General features: G+C 55.2%; 1 protein-coding gene across 2 annotated transcripts in view; it reads right to left on the reverse strand.

Annotated features, from left to right (window-relative positions):
* The window catches only part of UPF1 (UPF1 RNA helicase and ATPase), a 33,868-nt gene that overhangs the window by 1,987 nt on the left and 14,932 nt on the right, over window positions 1-16,949 (reverse strand). The window contains exons 4-23 of one of the 2 annotated variants that reach the window (XM_063109382.1): window positions 15,178-15,345; window positions 14,563-14,743; window positions 13,169-13,330; window positions 12,441-12,558; window positions 12,195-12,293; window positions 11,366-11,474; window positions 11,061-11,220; window positions 10,847-10,965; window positions 10,154-10,318; window positions 9,961-10,075; window positions 9,204-9,347; window positions 8,613-8,826; window positions 5,728-5,845; window positions 5,103-5,259; window positions 4,262-4,404; window positions 3,235-3,409; window positions 2,505-2,586; window positions 842-1,003; window positions 511-728; window positions 109-231 (exon numbers count right to left, since the gene is read on the reverse strand). In XM_063109382.1, coding sequence (XP_062965452.1) covers window positions 112-231; window positions 511-728; window positions 842-1,003; window positions 2,505-2,586; window positions 3,235-3,409; window positions 4,262-4,404; window positions 5,103-5,259; window positions 5,728-5,845; window positions 8,613-8,826; window positions 9,204-9,347; window positions 9,961-10,075; window positions 10,154-10,318; window positions 10,847-10,965; window positions 11,061-11,220; window positions 11,366-11,474; window positions 12,195-12,293; window positions 12,441-12,558; window positions 13,169-13,330; window positions 14,563-14,743; window positions 15,178-15,345 — 2,929 coding nt within the window. In that variant the 3' untranslated portion in view covers window positions 109-111. The remainder of the gene's footprint in view (window positions 1-108; window positions 232-510; window positions 729-841; window positions 1,004-2,504; window positions 2,587-3,234; window positions 3,410-4,261; window positions 4,405-5,102; window positions 5,260-5,727; window positions 5,846-8,612; window positions 8,827-9,203; window positions 9,348-9,960; window positions 10,076-10,153; window positions 10,319-10,846; window positions 10,966-11,060; window positions 11,221-11,365; window positions 11,475-12,194; window positions 12,294-12,440; window positions 12,559-13,168; window positions 13,331-14,562; window positions 14,744-15,177; window positions 15,346-16,949) is intronic. The other variant, XM_063109383.1, reaches the window with a different exon arrangement.

The following is a 16,949-nucleotide window of genomic DNA, read 5'->3' on the forward strand; positions in this document are numbered from 1 at the left end:
CTGGTCCCTTGGGGGCGTGAGACCCCACCACCCACAGCACACGTTTGCAGCAGAATTTCCCCAGGATTCCAGGTCCTTGGTGAAAACCCCCCTCCATGGTGGGCTTGCCTTCTAGTACTGGGACAGCCCCGTCACCCCGCCATGCTGGTACGCCCGCTCTCCCTGGTATGTGGAGTCTTGTGACAGCGCCACATCAATCTGTGATTTAAACTCATCACCAAGGTAACTGTCCTGAAAGACAAGGTTGGGCAAGTGAACAACCCACAGTCCCAGGGCATTCACGGCCACCCGGCCCCTACCTGTACCATAGAAGAGTCTGGAGAAACCCATCCTTCAAGCCTAAGTGGTAGAAGACCCACCCTGGTTACCCCAGCACAGGGACAGAAAACTGAGACAGGGGTCATGGGCTAGACTAGCTGCCCAGGCTCTGAGGAAGAGCAGTGTCATATATGGAATGTTCTAGACTTTGGGCCCCATGGCTAAGCATTTTGTGTGATTAAGGGGGCCCACCTGGGAGAGCTCAGGCTGAGAGAGACCGGGCTGGCTCATCTGGGAGGGCTGGCTCATGGAAATGTAGCCCTGCGTCAGGGCGCCCTGGGAGAAGGGCTGCGACGCCACATCCTGGCTGGCCTGGCTGTTGGGGAGGTTGGTCTGGCTTGGCCCAGGAAGCCCAAAGCGGTTCTTCTGGCGTCCCCCACGACCAGTCTTGCCTTTAGGGGTGCCCCGGCCTGAAAGACAGCAATGCAGTGTCACTTGAAGGAGGCCTGAGCCTCACAGATGAGCACAACCTCAGTTGGGGCCAGGGCTGGGCAGGGAACTACCCCAACACTGGCATGCTCACCCGCAGCAGGCCCATTCGCTTGTCCAAAATAGCCGGGCGGCGGCATGGGTGGCATGACCAGGTTGAAGGGGATGGGAATGTTCATGGCGGCCACGTGGCTGGGCCCGGCACTGATCATGCCGATCTGGTCGTGGGTCTGGAAGTACATGTTCGAGGGCCGGCCTGCAAGACACAGAGGATGGCAGGCATCATCACCTCCTACAAGGTGGGACAGCCTCAGTTGGCTGTCTGTCCTGTCACTGTGGGGCCTGCCCGGCATTGCTTGGGGTCAAAGACGCAGAATTCTCCACCTCAGTCCTGACCCTGCAGCAGCCTGCCTGGGCCAGTGCCTAGGAGTATCCAGGGGACTCTACCAAGAATCACTGGTTTACAGGAGCCTAGAAATTGAAAACCACACTGCATTTACCAAAACAAACCAACCCTCTCCCCCCAAACAAACCCACCTTTTTTTTTTTTTTTCTTTTAAAACAAAAAGATGACCGGTAAGGGGATCTTTACCCTTGACTTGGTGTTGTCAACAGCATGCTCTCTCCCAAGTGAGCTAACCGGTCACCCCTATATAGGGATCCAAACCCGTGGCCTTGGTGTTATCAGCATCACACTCTCCCAGGTGAGCCACGGGCCGGCCCTTTATAGCAATTTTTATATTCATACTACACACACGCCCCCCCTGCCCCCAAGCTCCCCCAAAGCAAGAACACACCCAAGCTTGGTAATGAGGAAACTGCAACTGGTGGGTGCTGGCTAACAGCAAAGGCCCCCGGTACTCCTGGGTCTAGGGGGACACAAGGGCCGGGGAGGCCAGAGGGAGCCAGGCCCCGCCCTCGAGGGCAGGGGAGGGGAACAAAAAGCAGTAGCGGGGCAGCTGGGGCGGGGGGGGTCACCCTCGGCTACTCAGTGATTTGGGCTGCGAGAGACTTTTTGTTGCTGGTAAGAGCACAATCCGCATGAGCCCAGGGGAACACTGGGGCCAGGAAAGGGGCTTGCCACTTGGGCAAGTGTTTGAGGAGCTGATGCAGCCGCCCTCAAGGGGCCCCATCCGGTGGGATGGACAATGACAAGGCCATATGTTGCACACACACCATGCATGGTGCTGATGTTGGAGAAGGCACCCCAGGAGGCAAGGGACTGGGGCAAGGCTCTCGGTGGGTGATGTACTGGAACTTTCTAGACTGACTAGTCCAGGCAGCAGGGGCTCTGCCTTGGTACGCAGAGAGATTCCCCTCAGGAAGGAAGGACGGCAGACCCCGAGGCCTGCCAGTTTCCCCAAGAACAGAGCACACGAAGCACTGGGAAGGCAGAGAGATCTGCAGGAGGGCTGCGGTGGGACCTGCTGGTAAGAGGGTGACCAAAGACGGGGACAGAGGCCAGGAAGACCCAGAGCCAGCAGTGCCCCACCTGGGTGGTGGGCTAGGGCACTCTGAGGCAGACGAGACAAAGCTGCCTCATTCGGGAAATGTCTTGATTCTAGAAACCATCAAAGACCAATCACTTGACTGCAGACAAGGCATATTGAGAAATGCTCCTTGTGTCAAGCAGGCTTCTGTGCACTAAAGCTTGTGAAGCCACCCAAGGAGGGATAGCAGAAGCTGCAGGTGTGGGAAAGGTCAACATCCCGGCCCAGGGACACAGGCCAGCTGGGTCACCCACCATGTGGACTCACCCTGGCTGCTGCGATCATAGACCGATCCTGGGATAATGGCTTCCCGAGCATCATACATCGCTGTTGTCATGAAGCGGGCTCCCTGCAAGGTTTTAGATAGGTGAGGAATTCGTCATCTCAATAGGAGGTGGAATTTTCCACAGAGCCAGTGGCCTCAGAGGTGGCGGGTATGCAGGCTCCTAGGGTCTGCTGACTTGCCTGCCAGTCCCCCACAGCCACCCTGCATACCAGACATCCTTGCCTGCTGCAGCACTGTGCAGCCACCCAACTTTGCTTCCCAGGAAGCCCAAGGTCAAAACACTGCAGAAGGCTTGGGAGACTTGGAATGGGGGCTCAGGCTGGCGCTCCCACCTCTTCCCCCAGGAGAGTCATCTGGGGGGAGATGGTCTCCACATGCCATCACGCCCACTCATGTTGGCGCCAGGCTCACCCTCAGCTCGTGCTCACCCCCAAGTCACAACCATCACTGCTCACAGCAGCCTTCCCAGAACGCTGGCTTGGAGGAGAGGGGTCCTGGCACTGTCCTAGCCCTCCCCGCTCTGCCCTGCTCACATGAGGGCTGCAGCAAGAGGGGCAGTCACTTGGCCAGGAATGGTGGGGCCAGAGGATCCCAACCACTAATTCCTGGGTGCATGGGTTGTGTCCTCCGTGGCCCCTACGGGCTCACTGAGCCCCGGAAACAAGGGAGGTGAGAAGCCAGCCCTTCTCCCTGTGGTTGCCGGGCGCTCACCGGGTTGATGGTGTTGACGAGCTTCCGGGGCTTGCTGAACTGCATGAGGCTCTCACGCAGGTTGTTTAGGGGCCCCTCCACCAGCACCTTCTGCTCCTTATAGTAGTTTAGCAGGTGGTTCCAGAGTGGCTGCTTTGACAGAGCCTTTGGGTTGCCCACAATGATGACACCGTACCTACAAGAGTGCAGGGTGCACAATGAGCTAAGCATCGTGTACAACTGTGCCAGAGGCAAGACCGCCCAAACTCCAAACCCAAAGCCACAGAAGCCCAGGCCCAGGAAGCTCTCCTGTCACTGCAAGCATGCAGTCCCCTACCCGCACAGCAAGATGGAGCTCTGGGGGGACCACCAGCCCCATCATAAAGGCCAGGCCCAGCCCAGAACACTGAACTCCAGCCAACATGCTGAGAGGCACAGCCCAGGTAAGCAGGGAGGCAGGTGGGCTCTGGCTCGGGAGCTGCTGACTCTGCCTTGGGTTTGTTTTATGGAGGCTTCTGAACAGCCCACCCTCAAACATCCACCTGAGCAGATGAACCCAGAGACAAAGTCTCGCCTGTAGTTGAGGGTTGGCTTCCCAGGTACTGGGGCATTAACAGCCCCCTAAGAACTCTGGATGGGGCACTGGCTCCTCTAACTCACCCCCACGTGGTTGTGTGTTGGGGACCCCACCTAATATTAGTCACCAGACAAGAGAGCGCCTTAGAAAGGGCGCAAAAAACTAAAACAAATTGGGACCTGGAGGAGCAGGAAGTAACAACCGGCTCTCTCCCGTGTGATCTGTTGAGCCGCGGGGCTAGGCCCTAGGCTTCCAGTTGGTCAGGGGGTAGCTGCTGTCTGGTTTTATGTGGGGACCTACACAGTGCCCACCTTGTTCTTGGGGTCCCTTCTATTATCATTTCAGGAAAGTTGTATTTCAGAACCAGAGAAAGTGGATAGGACAAAAAACATCAGACTCATAAATGCTCGTGCCGCCCAAGTGGGACACACATTAAGAGGCAGTGGCACTAGGCAGCGAGCAGCCGCATACCTTGCTCTGGTCAGGGCCACGTTGAGACGTCTGGGGTCGTTCAAAAACCCGATTCCTTGGTGCTCATTTGCCCGCACGCAAGAGAGGATGATGAAGTCCTTCTCGCGGCCCTGGAAGGCGTCCACGCTGGCGATCTCCACCTCCTGAAGGGGGCAGCGGCATCGTCATCAGCCAGCAGGCTGCTCCCAGGACCCCCCAAAACACATGAAATGTGTCAGGGTACATCCCTGATGCCTAGGGCCTGGTGCACCCGCTGCGCCTGGAGGCTGTTGTCCCCCCCGCCCTTTCCTGCACTGTTTTCTTCACAGCCAGGGTGATCTGTTTTCCAACAACACACACGCTCATGTAGAAAGACCGAGACAGCAGCCAAAGAGCAGACAAGAAGCCACTTGCAGTGTGGGCACTCGGGCTTTGCATTCTGGTTCATTCCATGTGAAGAAAGAACAGACTCCCGCATCCTTGCAACACACACAGTGGGCATCTCATCCAGGTCTTAGTAAAGGGGTGAGCGCCATCTTCAACCTGCCTAACATCCACTGTACAGCTGGCAACAGCTGTTTCCCTATTTGACCTTGGGGTTGTTTCAAATATCCTAAGAAAAACACTTCTATGCACGAATCTCAGACCGAGTTTCTGACCCTTGGAACATATTCTTGACCATGCAAGACCCTAGCAGGGATACTGGTAATGTGTTATCTTATGTCCTCCTGAGAGGCTGCCCAGGCATGGTATGGGCTCCACCTGGGACAGGCTGCCCTCAGGTCAGCTAACTTATAGGTCAACATCTACCACACAACCCAGAAACGCCTCCCGACCGTGTGCACGGGCAAGCATGGCGCACCTGGTAGAGCTTGGTGTGCAGGGAGCCACTGAACTGCATGTACTGCACCAGGTAAGAGCGCTGACCCTCATAGGGTGTGATGATGCCGATCTGGTCCGGCTTGGCACCTGCCTTCAGTAGCTTTGTGGTGATCTTCTCCACATTTGCAGCTTCCGTCCTAAAAAATTGGCTTTCAGGGCTCCACACATGGGACCCTGAGCCCTGAGGGTGGGGCAGCAGGAGGTGCTGGGGTAGCTCCCTCTTCAGCCTGATGTAAATGTACTACAATCCAGGGGTGACAGTGCCACCGTGACAGCTCAGAATAAGGGCAACACCGTGGAGCCCCGCCAGCATCGCTTGCCCCACACCCAGTGTGTGCACAGCTGTGCTTCCTCATCCTTTACTAGGGAGCCATGAGGAACAGAAAAGGCTCACAGGTGGATGTAGAAAATACCCACCCCATATGAGAACAAATGCACTGGAAAAACGAGGTGGAGACCACATGCTATTGGTTTAGAGTCTGAACTAATGGGGATGAGGATGGCAAGAAAAAAACTTCAGTACCATGTTAAAAAACAAACAAAACAGGTCAGCGACCACTCAACAAGCTATGCTGAAGCAGATGCTATGGGCACACCCTGCTCACCTGTTCAGGTAGGAGGTGCCTGAGCTGGCAATCTCCTCCTGGCCCTGGGTCACGTAGAAGAACATTGGCTTATCAGGCTGGGGCCACTGGAAGTCAAACCCCTTCTTCACACGATCCGCTGTCATTGGGGCAGGGCAAACAGGCAACACTTCACATTAGAGAACTAAAACCACAGTGCACCTTGTAGAGGCTCCGGGACAGGAGACCCAGGCGGGTGGGGCCTGGCGAGGCCATTTGAGCGGGTCTCCCAGCCCAATACGCCCAGGATTGAGCAAGGGCGTACAGAGACCACTCCGAGCACACTGCCTGGCACAAAGCTGGCTCACTGACTGAACAAGTACTTGTTGGCTAGTACTTCTTGCAGTATGTTTAAGACATCCTTGCCTACCCCAGGATCATAAAGATATTGTTTTCTTCTAGGAGCTTCACTGCTGCGCCATAAAGTATCCATGAGCCCCTGGAGCTCACTTGTGTATGACATTGCTGAGCCGACCCCATCCTGCTGCCCTGCAGCCTTGCCTGTCACCGATTAGGGACCTGGACAGAGGGCTCTGCCTCAGCACTCCGTTGTGGGTGAGACAGTGCCACGGTGTCTGCAGCTGGGGAGTGGTGACATCTCATGATGTAAGCTGCCACCATTGCAGGGTTTCTCATGCTCGTCCTGGCTGTTCTTGGTCCCGTGCACTTCTTATAATTTTAAAATCAGCCTGTCAACTGACATGTGCCACACCCACCCCATCAGGAATTTCGAGAAAAACTGTGAGTGAAGTGGGGTTTTTGCAGGGAACTAGCCTAACACTAACAAGAGGGAGCCAGAGGCACGAGGGCACATTGTGACCCCTGGTGTTGGGCTGAAAATGAAGCAAGACACACGGACGGAATTCAAGCCAGGCTGGCTTGCTGCAGATACCTGGACAAACACAGGCGCCAGGCCCTCAGCAGTGGGTATGGTGGCTCCAATGCTACACAGACCTGGGTGCCCTCAGGGGTGAAGGTGGCCTCCGGGAGCTGGTCAGGTCCTGGTTTGGGGTTCAGGCACTGCTTGCACAGGTGCGGTCCAGCACGTTTACACTTCAATAACAAATTTCGTAAAACATACCCACTGGGTGCTAACTTCGCGCTGCGCATTGATGAGACAGCTCTGCGAGTTCCCATCCTGGGGGGCAGCCATGGAGGAGGAAGGGTATGGCGGCCAGGGTCTGAGCCAGGCCTTTCCCAACAGTGCTTGGATGCCTCACAGTCACAAGCCAGGCCTTTGTGGCCTTGCCTTTTCTAGCCTCGCCAGGGAACAGTGACAGCAGTGTTCCAAGTGCTGCTGTGCTGTTAACAGCAGCAGCGACTCCAGGACCCACACCATGTGGCAGCAGCGTGGCCCCAGATGGGGGTGCGAGCTCCAGGCCTGTTTCCTCCTATCAGTGGGGCTCACCAACGCTGACACGGCAGGTTGCTGGAGCCGACAACACCCCATGTCAGTGGCTCACCAACACTGAACACTCTTAAAAGTTGAAGGTTGAAACAGCTTTTGTTTATGTGGATTGCAGTATTTTAAAACAAAGAAAATTTAAATACCTATTAATTCATTTAAAAATAAACTCATTACATGTTAAACTTTTATGAAAAATAACCACATTTTCCAAAAAACAAGTCAGGTTGGTCCTGCTTCCCACTCCCACACCTCCTTCTACTCTCCGGGGTCCTCGGGTCTGCTACTGGCTGGTCTCCCGTAGCACCTCCCTCGAAGGTGAGGAGAGTCGGGCTCCACAGAATGGGAAGGTCCAGGTGACTGTGGATCCCTGTCCCTGACGCCACACTGATGCTGAACACAGGGCTTCCTGCAGGCCAGTTCCAACCCTTCTCACTTCCTCCTCTGACCCACAGGCGGAGTCTCTGGCCCTGTTATGACTTTGTAACACCCTACGTTGGTCACTCAGGCAATATCTTCCCACTAGCCAAGCAGGTCTTCTAAAGGCTGACCGATCTCACAGACAATAAAAACATCTCATTTGTCACCACCACAGATCTCATCAGAAAAGTCACTAAGCACTGAGAATTCTCCAGACTCATGGTAGGCAATGTTAAGTTTTCCAGAACTCTCATTTTCGTTTGGATCCTCAGATTTTATCACTGGCGACACACACTGCCAGCTGTTTTCCTTGACGCCACAGGTTTGCCTGGATCGTTTTCAGGACACCACCTGCGCGTCCCCCAGCACACACAGCCGGGCACGTGTGCGAGTCCTTGCTTCAGGCACCTCGCGTCTCACTCTGGCTTCTGTCTTGCCACACTGCATGTGAAGAGGCCGTGCTGCAGGCTTTAGTAAAAGAAATACCTTGCACTTCCTCCTCCAGGGCATCTCTTACTGCAGCCTGTGGTGGTGATGACGCCGCAGGTCCTGGCAGTCTGGTGGCACCGTGCTGGCTCCCACTGAGGCACCAGCCGGTCACTAACAGCATGAGCGGCAGCACAGTGAAAAGGGCAAACAATGCCTCTGTGTTATTATCAGGGTAGTCTGACCTCAGGGAAGGTTTTGAGAACAGCTGATCTTCATAACTTTGTAAAGCACTTAAAGCCCATCATGAAGTGAGGCCTGGGAGGGTGCTCCGGGACGCCTGTCCTTGCTGCTGTGCATAAGACTGTGGGAGCTCTGGTAGTGACTCTGAATTATAGAGAGGACACAGGCTCCCCATGCCCACACCCTGGGGATGCCCTATACTCCAGAGCAGACCCTTGGTCCCTCATGACCACACTGCCAAGACCTCGCACAAAGATCCCCCCAGACGTGAGTAATTGCTCCGTAAAGCCACTTAAGAAGAAACTGATGGGAGGGCTCCTCCCCAGGCTACGTTCCCTTAATGCCCCTTCCCCACAGAGGCCTCTGCCGTTACCTGCGGTGACGCCATTCTGGAGAGAGCCCTCATAGAAGATGTTGGACGGGAAGGCACTCAGTGCAGGGTGCATGCGATACTGAACCTGCAGGCGGATGGGCCGGATGCCCAGCACCACCAGGCGCTCGAAGAGCGACTGTGAGAGCCCAGCTTTGGCCGCCTTCTTGCACATCACCACCGGACCCAGCTGGCAGTGGTCACCCACGAGGATCAGCTGTGGGAAGAGGCCCACACAAAGAGAAGCTCAAGTATGGCACAGCCTGCGTGTCCACTAGCAGGAGACCAAAGACACTGGGTCCACAAATCACCACCCAGGCACACATACTCAAGCGGTAACATCTGCTCCCCACACACTGTGACATGAACAGCAGGTCACAGCACTAAACCTGCACTCAGGACACAGCACCAAGGTGCTCAGAGGGTGACAGGCACAGATGAGCGCCCTGTGATCCCACCCTTTAAAGACCCCCTCTGAGGGCCCACTGTGTGTTCCTCCTTGCTCTATGCGGCGTCATACAGCATCATAGCCCATTTGTAAAAACAAACCTCAAGCATCACACGCACTGATTTTCAAACAAGGCTGCGGCCCACCTGCTTGGCACCGAGGACCACAGGAACCATGCACTCTGGCTCAGTGGCCTGGGTGCTTTCGTCGATTAAAATGGAACGGAACTGCATCTTGGCCAGCCTTGGGTCACCAGCACCCACACATGTGCAGCAGATGACATCTGCGTTCTGGGGAAAGGGGTACAGAGGCATCAGGACACCTGCACCGTCAATGTTACCAGGCCCTGAGGGCAGGCAAGATGAGAGGCAGAGGTTCTTCTGAGCCACATCTGCCCTGACAACAATAAAAACAAGCCATCCCATGCAGACAAGATACACTGTCCAGGCCACAATTAGGACCACGTTAAGTTCCTAAACGGTTGTGCTTGTCTAAGGCAACCTCTCTGCACAGAAATGGCTCCTGTTGTGTAATGGCCTCTAAAGGGTAGCACCGAGTCCATGAAACCTAACCTCAGGCGAGAGATTCCACTTTTGGTGGGTTGAGAGAATGTTCTGGACCCACTCCCAGGCATGTGCGCCAGGTTCCAGAGGTGCCAGCCACAGCGAGGCTGGTGGAAGTGGAAACTACCTGGAAAACCGTGTTCCAGGCAACAAAATGTCCCTAACTGTGGGAGCATGGAGAGGGCAGATGAAGAGGAATCACAGTTCCCAAATGCAAAACAAACTGACCCGAAGATGCCATCGTACGCTTCACATATCAAATAGGTCCCCTGGCCCAGAGGAACCAGAGACATGCCCATGGCTCGCAGGCCGTCCCAGCTGCAGCACAAGGCGGGCTCACCATGAGCAGCTCTCTCTCAGCAGTGCGCTTCAGGGCACGGTAGCGCTTCTCGTCGGCAGACGACAGCTCCCCAGTCTCGTCCTTCAGCTGCTGCAGCTTCTGCAACTCTGGCATGCTGTAAGCACACAGTGGTCAGCAGGCGCCACACACAGCAGCCCCGTGACCAACTGGGTGGGGACAGTTCCACACCCACCTGTCCATGTTCCTGATCTGGTTGTGCAGGGCCAGGAAGGACACCGGGGAATCAATGGCCTCACGACTCTTGGCACAGAGGCGCACGACTTTCAGCCCCGTCTGGTGGATCTTCTCAGTCAGCTGATCCACAGCTATGTTACTTGGGGCACAGACCAGCACAGGCCTAGAACACGAGCGAACATCTCAGTGTCTGTCCAGAGGAAATTAAGTGAAAACCACAGAACCCAGATTGCGTTTTCCACAGGCAGGGAGCCAGCTCTCAATGCTGAAGAAGCTGCAGCTCGGACAGCCCAGAGCTTCCCATGTCCCCAGCCAGTTTTCACAGTTCTACCCACCACAAGTCATGCTAACGACTCAATTCTGCATCCTCTCCCTCCTGGCCACACATAAGGTACCCTCATAGTTCTGAGATAACGCCAAACCCAGCGCTGCATTTACGACAGCAGACTTGGTTATTAAAAAGCAATCACCGGGCTGGCCTGTGGCTCACTCGGGAGAGTGTGGTGCTGATAAAAAGCAATCACAACTGCCGGATCTGACAAAAATCACAGAAAGTGGAGAGCGCCAAGCCCCACAGGGATGCTACCCACCACCTGCTCTCCCTCAGTGTGACAGGGCTGGGGTGACACACAAGTGCCTGAGGCTCTCAACAGACAGAACTCCCGACTGCAGAAGCCGTGCTGAGCCCTACCCGTTGCCTTGACGAGCCAGGTGGTAGACGATGGTGGCTGAGGTCACTGTCTTCCCCGTGCCTGGCGGGCCCTGGATCAGGCTCAGTGGTCTCTGCAGCACAGTCTTCACGGCATAAACCTTCAGATACAAGTGGCTGTTAGGGTTGGTGTCCCTCCCCACACCCTCCCGCAGGCCATGCAGGTGAGGCCCTAGTGCCTGGCAAGGGTGAGAACCTGAGAGTGGTTAAGGTCGGGCAGCCCTTGGGCTGTGAAGCGCTTTGGCAGCTGGCACTTGATGATGACGTCCTCTACCTCATGGCCAAGCAATTTGTGGTAGATGTAGCCAGACACAGAGGTCTCATCCACAGCGAATGTTTTCAACGCGCTCTGCATCCTGTAAGGAGAGCATGGTCAGCCACACGCAGAGCTGGTGCCCTGGGTTCGGCCAGCTGCGAACACCCATTCTGCTGCGACGGAGCAGGCAGAGACCCCCAAGGACAGAGGGTGAGCGCCAACCCCAAGGCAGAGGGCAGACGCACCTGTCAAAGGAGGTCGACTTCCACACGAAATCCACCTGGAAGTTGTGAGTCACCTCCACAGGTGCACCCACGCTGCTCCGCAGCTCAATGGCAATCTCATCGCCATAATCTGCGCCGCCGAGTTAAGTCCGCATCCTCATCAGAAGCCATGTTCACCCTTCCAAGGAGCCCTGGGTACGTGGTCTTTAAACAGCACTCATCCCATTTCTTAAGAGACCCCTCCTCTGCACTAAACACGGATGCCAAAAACTTGCAGGACCAACGCATGACCAGAGACCAGCGTCCTCAGTAGATTCTGCCTTCACGACAAACCCACGCCCTGGCTCCCTGGTCAGCCCCCGCATTCCTCTGCTGCAGATTGTGAGCAGCCACAAATGCGCCAGAGGACATGGAGCTGGGAGTGCCCTGCTGTGTCCAGCAGATGTTCTTAACAGTTCTATACAACCCATGCACCCCAAGTAAAACTGAACAGAGGGCTCAGAGGCCTTCAACAAGCACCACTCAAAGAGGCAGCCCTGTCCTGGGTGCATCCTCAGCCTAGCAGGAGGCACTGCTCCTCACCCAGAACATGTGCACATGGAGAAAGGGAGCCAGCTCCCACCACGGGCACAAACAGTACACCACTTGGGCACAGGGAAAGTAACTGTACAACCACCTTTCCCTGCCAAGATTAAGAGCCTGGGGTTTTCCTGAGAGCAGTGAAGGGCCGTGTCACCAGCACCCACCATAAAAGCAGGAGATTCTGGCCCAGCTGCTGCCATGAGGGGAATTGAAGGCCTGTCCTTCCTCTGCCACCAGGCTGGCCCCACCCTCCACACACGAAGGATACTGTCGGGGACCTTGATGACGTGGCCGATCCCTTTCCACAGGGGCGCCAGGTCCCCTTTGTAGCGCAGGCAGATCTCATCCCCCTGCATCAGCCGCATGTCTTCCCGTGGAAAAGATGGCAAGAGAGTTAGCGTTTCAACACATCATGGCTCCCACCACGAAGAGTTCAATTCAAGGGACACTTTACAGGGTGGCACTAGGAATTTTATGCTACTACGGTCACAAATATTTTAAAACTTAAAATCACCTCTTAACCAAATTATGACTAAATCCTCATTACCAGAGTCAGTCTTGGGCAAAGTGAAGTAGGCGATTCTCTTCTTGTTAAGGCCCAGGTCCCACCTGACCGTGATGTTATCTTGAGTCTGAGCACATGAAAAATAAGAGCCCTGGTTAGCCTTTAACACAGACCTGGGCCTGGATACCACACGTGTGGGTCCCACAAGGCACATGCCCGGCTGTGAGCCTGCGAAGGCTGCGCTATGACACTGGGGTGCAGCGAGCACCACCTGACAGCCTCGGATTCCAACAAGGACACATCTGGGAGAGAATCAAGGAGGAACCCCAAAAGCCCCACAAGATGATTCCAACTGGAGACATCACAGCAAACGACAGGCGGCTTCTCCGTGGGCCATGGGGGCGAGCATGACTGTAGGAGGGAGAGAAGGGGATGGACGGCTGCGGGCCTCCTGCTTCCTGGACACACTCTTCATGGGTGCTGGCATAAGGTCTAACTCTTGCAGCTGTGGGAAAAGCTGTGAACCTGACCACGAGGGAATTTTATTGGACTTAAAACCAGAAAACACCAGGCCTATGTTTGCTCATAGTGACCAGGGCACGGGCCTACAGATCACTCCCACGTCCAACCCCCATCAGCTTCTGCAGCCTGAAGAGAAAACGGTCCCCCCAAACCTTAGTAGAGATGCTCTGTTAAGCCCCAGACCACTGCAAAGCCTCCTGCTCACACCACATCACCTGTGACTCTTTCAGTTTCTTATCGTAGTCGGCCTCCAGCTTGACCAGGGGGCCGAATATGTTCTGGTACTGATAGGCGTCTTCGTACCGCAGGAGCACGTGCTGCGGCTCCTCATCCACCCCCGGCTTCTCCAGATCCTCCAAGGTAGCAGAGGGATTTTCCTAGAAGACAAGAAAACCAGCATCATGCTCAAACCTGTTTTAACCTACATGCAAATGAACAGTGGCTTAGAAGGCCCAAGTCACAAGCACACAAACCACTTCCCGGAATAAGCCAATGGCTTTATGAAGAGGGGCGCCTGGTGCCGCTCCAGGTGGTCAGTAGTGCCCACCCCACGAGGAGAAGCCTGGTGACAGGAACTGCACGCTACACAGGGGCTGGACGACAGCCTGAGCCATGCCTGCACACCTCAGCAGCTGCTCCTGTCCCAGACAGAGTTCCAGCAGCCAGGTCGAACTGGTACAAAGCCCTAGTACACAGCCTGACACACAGATCCACAACACAGGGAACGCACAGACCTGGCTGCCTTCTCCGAGAACGCCTGGCCCGTGAAAGAGAGCAGCCAACCCTTCTTCCCAGCTGCCAGAAACCACAGTTTTGCTCCTGTGTCAACAGCAGGGGAGGCCCAGCTGCCACATTCTGCTGACCCTGAGCTGGACCAACAGGAGTCACACTGCTCTTCCCCTGGCGCTCATGCCCCTTAGTGAGCTCTGCACTGGGGGACAGAACAGCACCTGAGCTGCTCACCGTGGAAACTTACCCAGCTAGACAATGCTTGAAAAATATTTTGACTTGCACTTGAAGTGAGATAAATTCCTATTAGAAATTTCTGATTGAACAGGTGCTGCATTCAAATTTCTCATCTAGTTATTAGAACTTTATCACAAAATCCTAAACAGCCAGGACCAAAGAAGGGCTTCCATGGAGAAGGAGTGGGGGTACCTGTGGGTCTGTGGATGGGAGCAGGAACCCCACTACCCAACCCAGAGCCCTCTCCCCTAGAACACTAACCCCCGCCCTCACATGCACTCAGGTCCTGCCTGTCTGCTCAGGCCGGTCCTCCTCCCTCCACAGCGTACCCCCACCCTGGCAAGAAAAGAAAAACCCCAACAACCAGAGCTGTCCTTTCCCAAAGGCCAGGCTCTTCTAGGTCAGGTATGTAATGCTGCTTACAAGGGAGGCCCTACCTTCCCTAAACACTCCAAGCTGCCTGCCAGGAACACGAGGGAGCTGAGGGAACTCTCTTGGGAGCTGCCCCTGAAGCCACTCTAGGTAGAGGCTGCAGAGGCTAACCTTGGCATTCCTTCCAGAATCTCCCAAGTCCCACTTGGTTGTGCAGACACTCCCCTGCTCTTCTGCTAGGGGCAGATCTGCCCCCTGAGCAGCCCCTCACCTTCCAGAGTTCCTCCAGCTTGTTGATCTGCTGAGCAGTGATCTGCCGTGCTCTCAGCTGCTCCTGCTCAGAGGGGATCTTGACCAGCCAGGACAGGAAGCAGCGATCCTGGATCAGGGGCTGCCACTGCGAGCTGTCCCAGTTGATGTCCTTGAGGCTGCTCTGGCTGGCACAGGGCTGCCTGCAGAACCCAGAGGGCAGGGAGAACCCACAATGAGCACAAACCCCAGCCCGAAGTTTGACCTCGCACCCAAAGAGGCCATCCGCTACATTTTATTATGCGATCACATTACCTTTAAATTGTTAGTAACAGATTGCATCTCCCCACACACTTGAGCTCTGAACTCTTAAAACTCAGAACAGACTTTGTTTTTACAGAATTGTTTTTATGGTTTAACCAGAACACACCCCAAAAGAGTTCTTCAACATTCCCAGCTCTCTAACAAGCCCCAGCCCCCAAACGTTTTCACACCTCGCCTGCTGGCAGAAACCACTTTAAAGCTCAGTTCCACAAGTCAGAGCCATGGCCAGGGCGAGGTGCTCAGGAAAACAGCTAGAGCTGAAAGGCCATCCCTAGGGGCAAGCGGAGCAGGGGGCGTCCTTGGCGACCCTCACCTGCAAAGCAGCACCACGACTGAGTCAGCCTTGGCAGGAATGAAGCCGAGGAGGAAGACATTGCGACAGCCACAGTTGTAGCACTCCAGGACCGTCTCCCCCAGGGGCCCGTCCTTGTGCAGAGTCACCTCTTTGCATTTCGCCCTCACGAGGTGATTTACAATGTGGCTGGAACCAGGAAATGATAAATAGTTAACACCAGAGTGGGCCTTTTCACCACTCCTGACTCTCGGGCCCCTGTCAGAAGTTCCGGTACCGCTCACGGTCCATTAGCAGAGGCAGTCACACTTCATACATCTGGCATCTCAGGGGATCTGCCCTCCCCGAACTGGCTCCCCACTGAGCACAGAAATCAATCCCAACTCTAACCACTTTTAAGGGAGACTTCCTTAACACACTTCATATAGTTACTGATTTTTAAAACCCAATCCTCAGGCCCTGGGGCCGAGGCTGCCACAGGGGACAGTCAATGTTTCCCTGTTTCCTGCCAGGCGGCTGTGAAAGGCCTTCGCCCCTACTTTTCTCCCCAAAGCAGTCTCACTGCTGTCTTCCGCTGCTTCTTCCCAAGTCACTGCTCACAGCCTTGTGCCTACTTCCAGGAGCAATGGCCCCTCCTAATTTGCTGCAGGCCAAGAAACCTGATCTCTAAAAGAATTGGAAACCCGAGTACAGTAGAAAATACTGAATGGGGCTTGGGGCTGCATGGCGGAAGCAAGGGGCCGGGTCTGAAATTGGCTGTCTCGGTGCCTTCCTTGCTGCCGTGTGGCCAGGACCCCGCTGGCCTGAGCCTGGGCTTGTGCAGAACCTGCCCTGTGTCAACCCAGCCACCCACAGGGCCCACCAGAACCCACAGGGCTCCCCAGGCCCACGCACTGTTCTGCCTTCGGCCTCCCTGCTCCAGCTCCTCTGAATCTTATTACTGGATGCAGCGGGCTGGTCAGACTCTGAACATGCCCACCGGGCCTGGACCCTTCCTGGCTGTGCCTTCTCTTCACCTCTGTCACAAGCTTCAGTTCAGATGCCAAACTTCTAACCCACTCTGGGCATCCCCAGGGCCCCCACCTCCTCTCTGGAGCAGCCACCAGGGGGCAGTGGACCAGAGTCAGTGATTTCCTGTGTGTCTTCTGCGCCAGCTTCACTCTGTCCCACACGCGGCTCCCTGAAGGCAGGTGGCTGCTGTGTGGCCCTCTCTACCGGGCCTTGCATAGAACATGCAGCAGCGGCTGCTTAAGGCTGTCTGCTCTCAGAGGCCCTTCTACTCACACTTCCCTGTTCTTGGCGGTGCTGACCGGAAGCTGGGATTGCCAGCAAAGAGAAGCTTTATTTAATTGCTTTTCCTGCATGAGAGGAACTAATACAAACATAGCAACACTTAAATCACCCAGAATATTCTGAAAATGGAACACAAATGTCTTTTGATTACCCTGAAGATACTTTTCTTTTAAAATCTTGTAAAAGCCTTAGCCCCTTTCTTGCCTTGCTCAGAGCACCACACTTCAAGTTACTAACTTGGAAACACCTCACCATCCCATCCATTTCCTTGCACCCCTGAAAGCACAGGAAGGTCAGGGGCTCTGTGCAAATAAGACTGCCAATGGTCTTTTGTCACTTTCTCCAAAATGTGAACTTCAGAAATAGTCTGCTTCCTCGTTGGCAAGTTGGAGTTCTGCCTCGGGAGCCTCTGCTGTTTCTCTTCAGCAGTGGAGTGAGCCACAGGCACGTCCATGGCAGCCTAGAGGGGAGCTGTCAGTCCAGGGCTACCCGCGCAGGAG

The sequence above is a fragment of the Cynocephalus volans genome, chromosome 10 (assembly GCF_027409185.1).
Source record: "Cynocephalus volans isolate mCynVol1 chromosome 10, mCynVol1.pri, whole genome shotgun sequence".
Classification (NCBI taxonomy): Eukaryota; Metazoa; Chordata; class Mammalia; order Dermoptera; family Cynocephalidae; genus Cynocephalus; species Cynocephalus volans.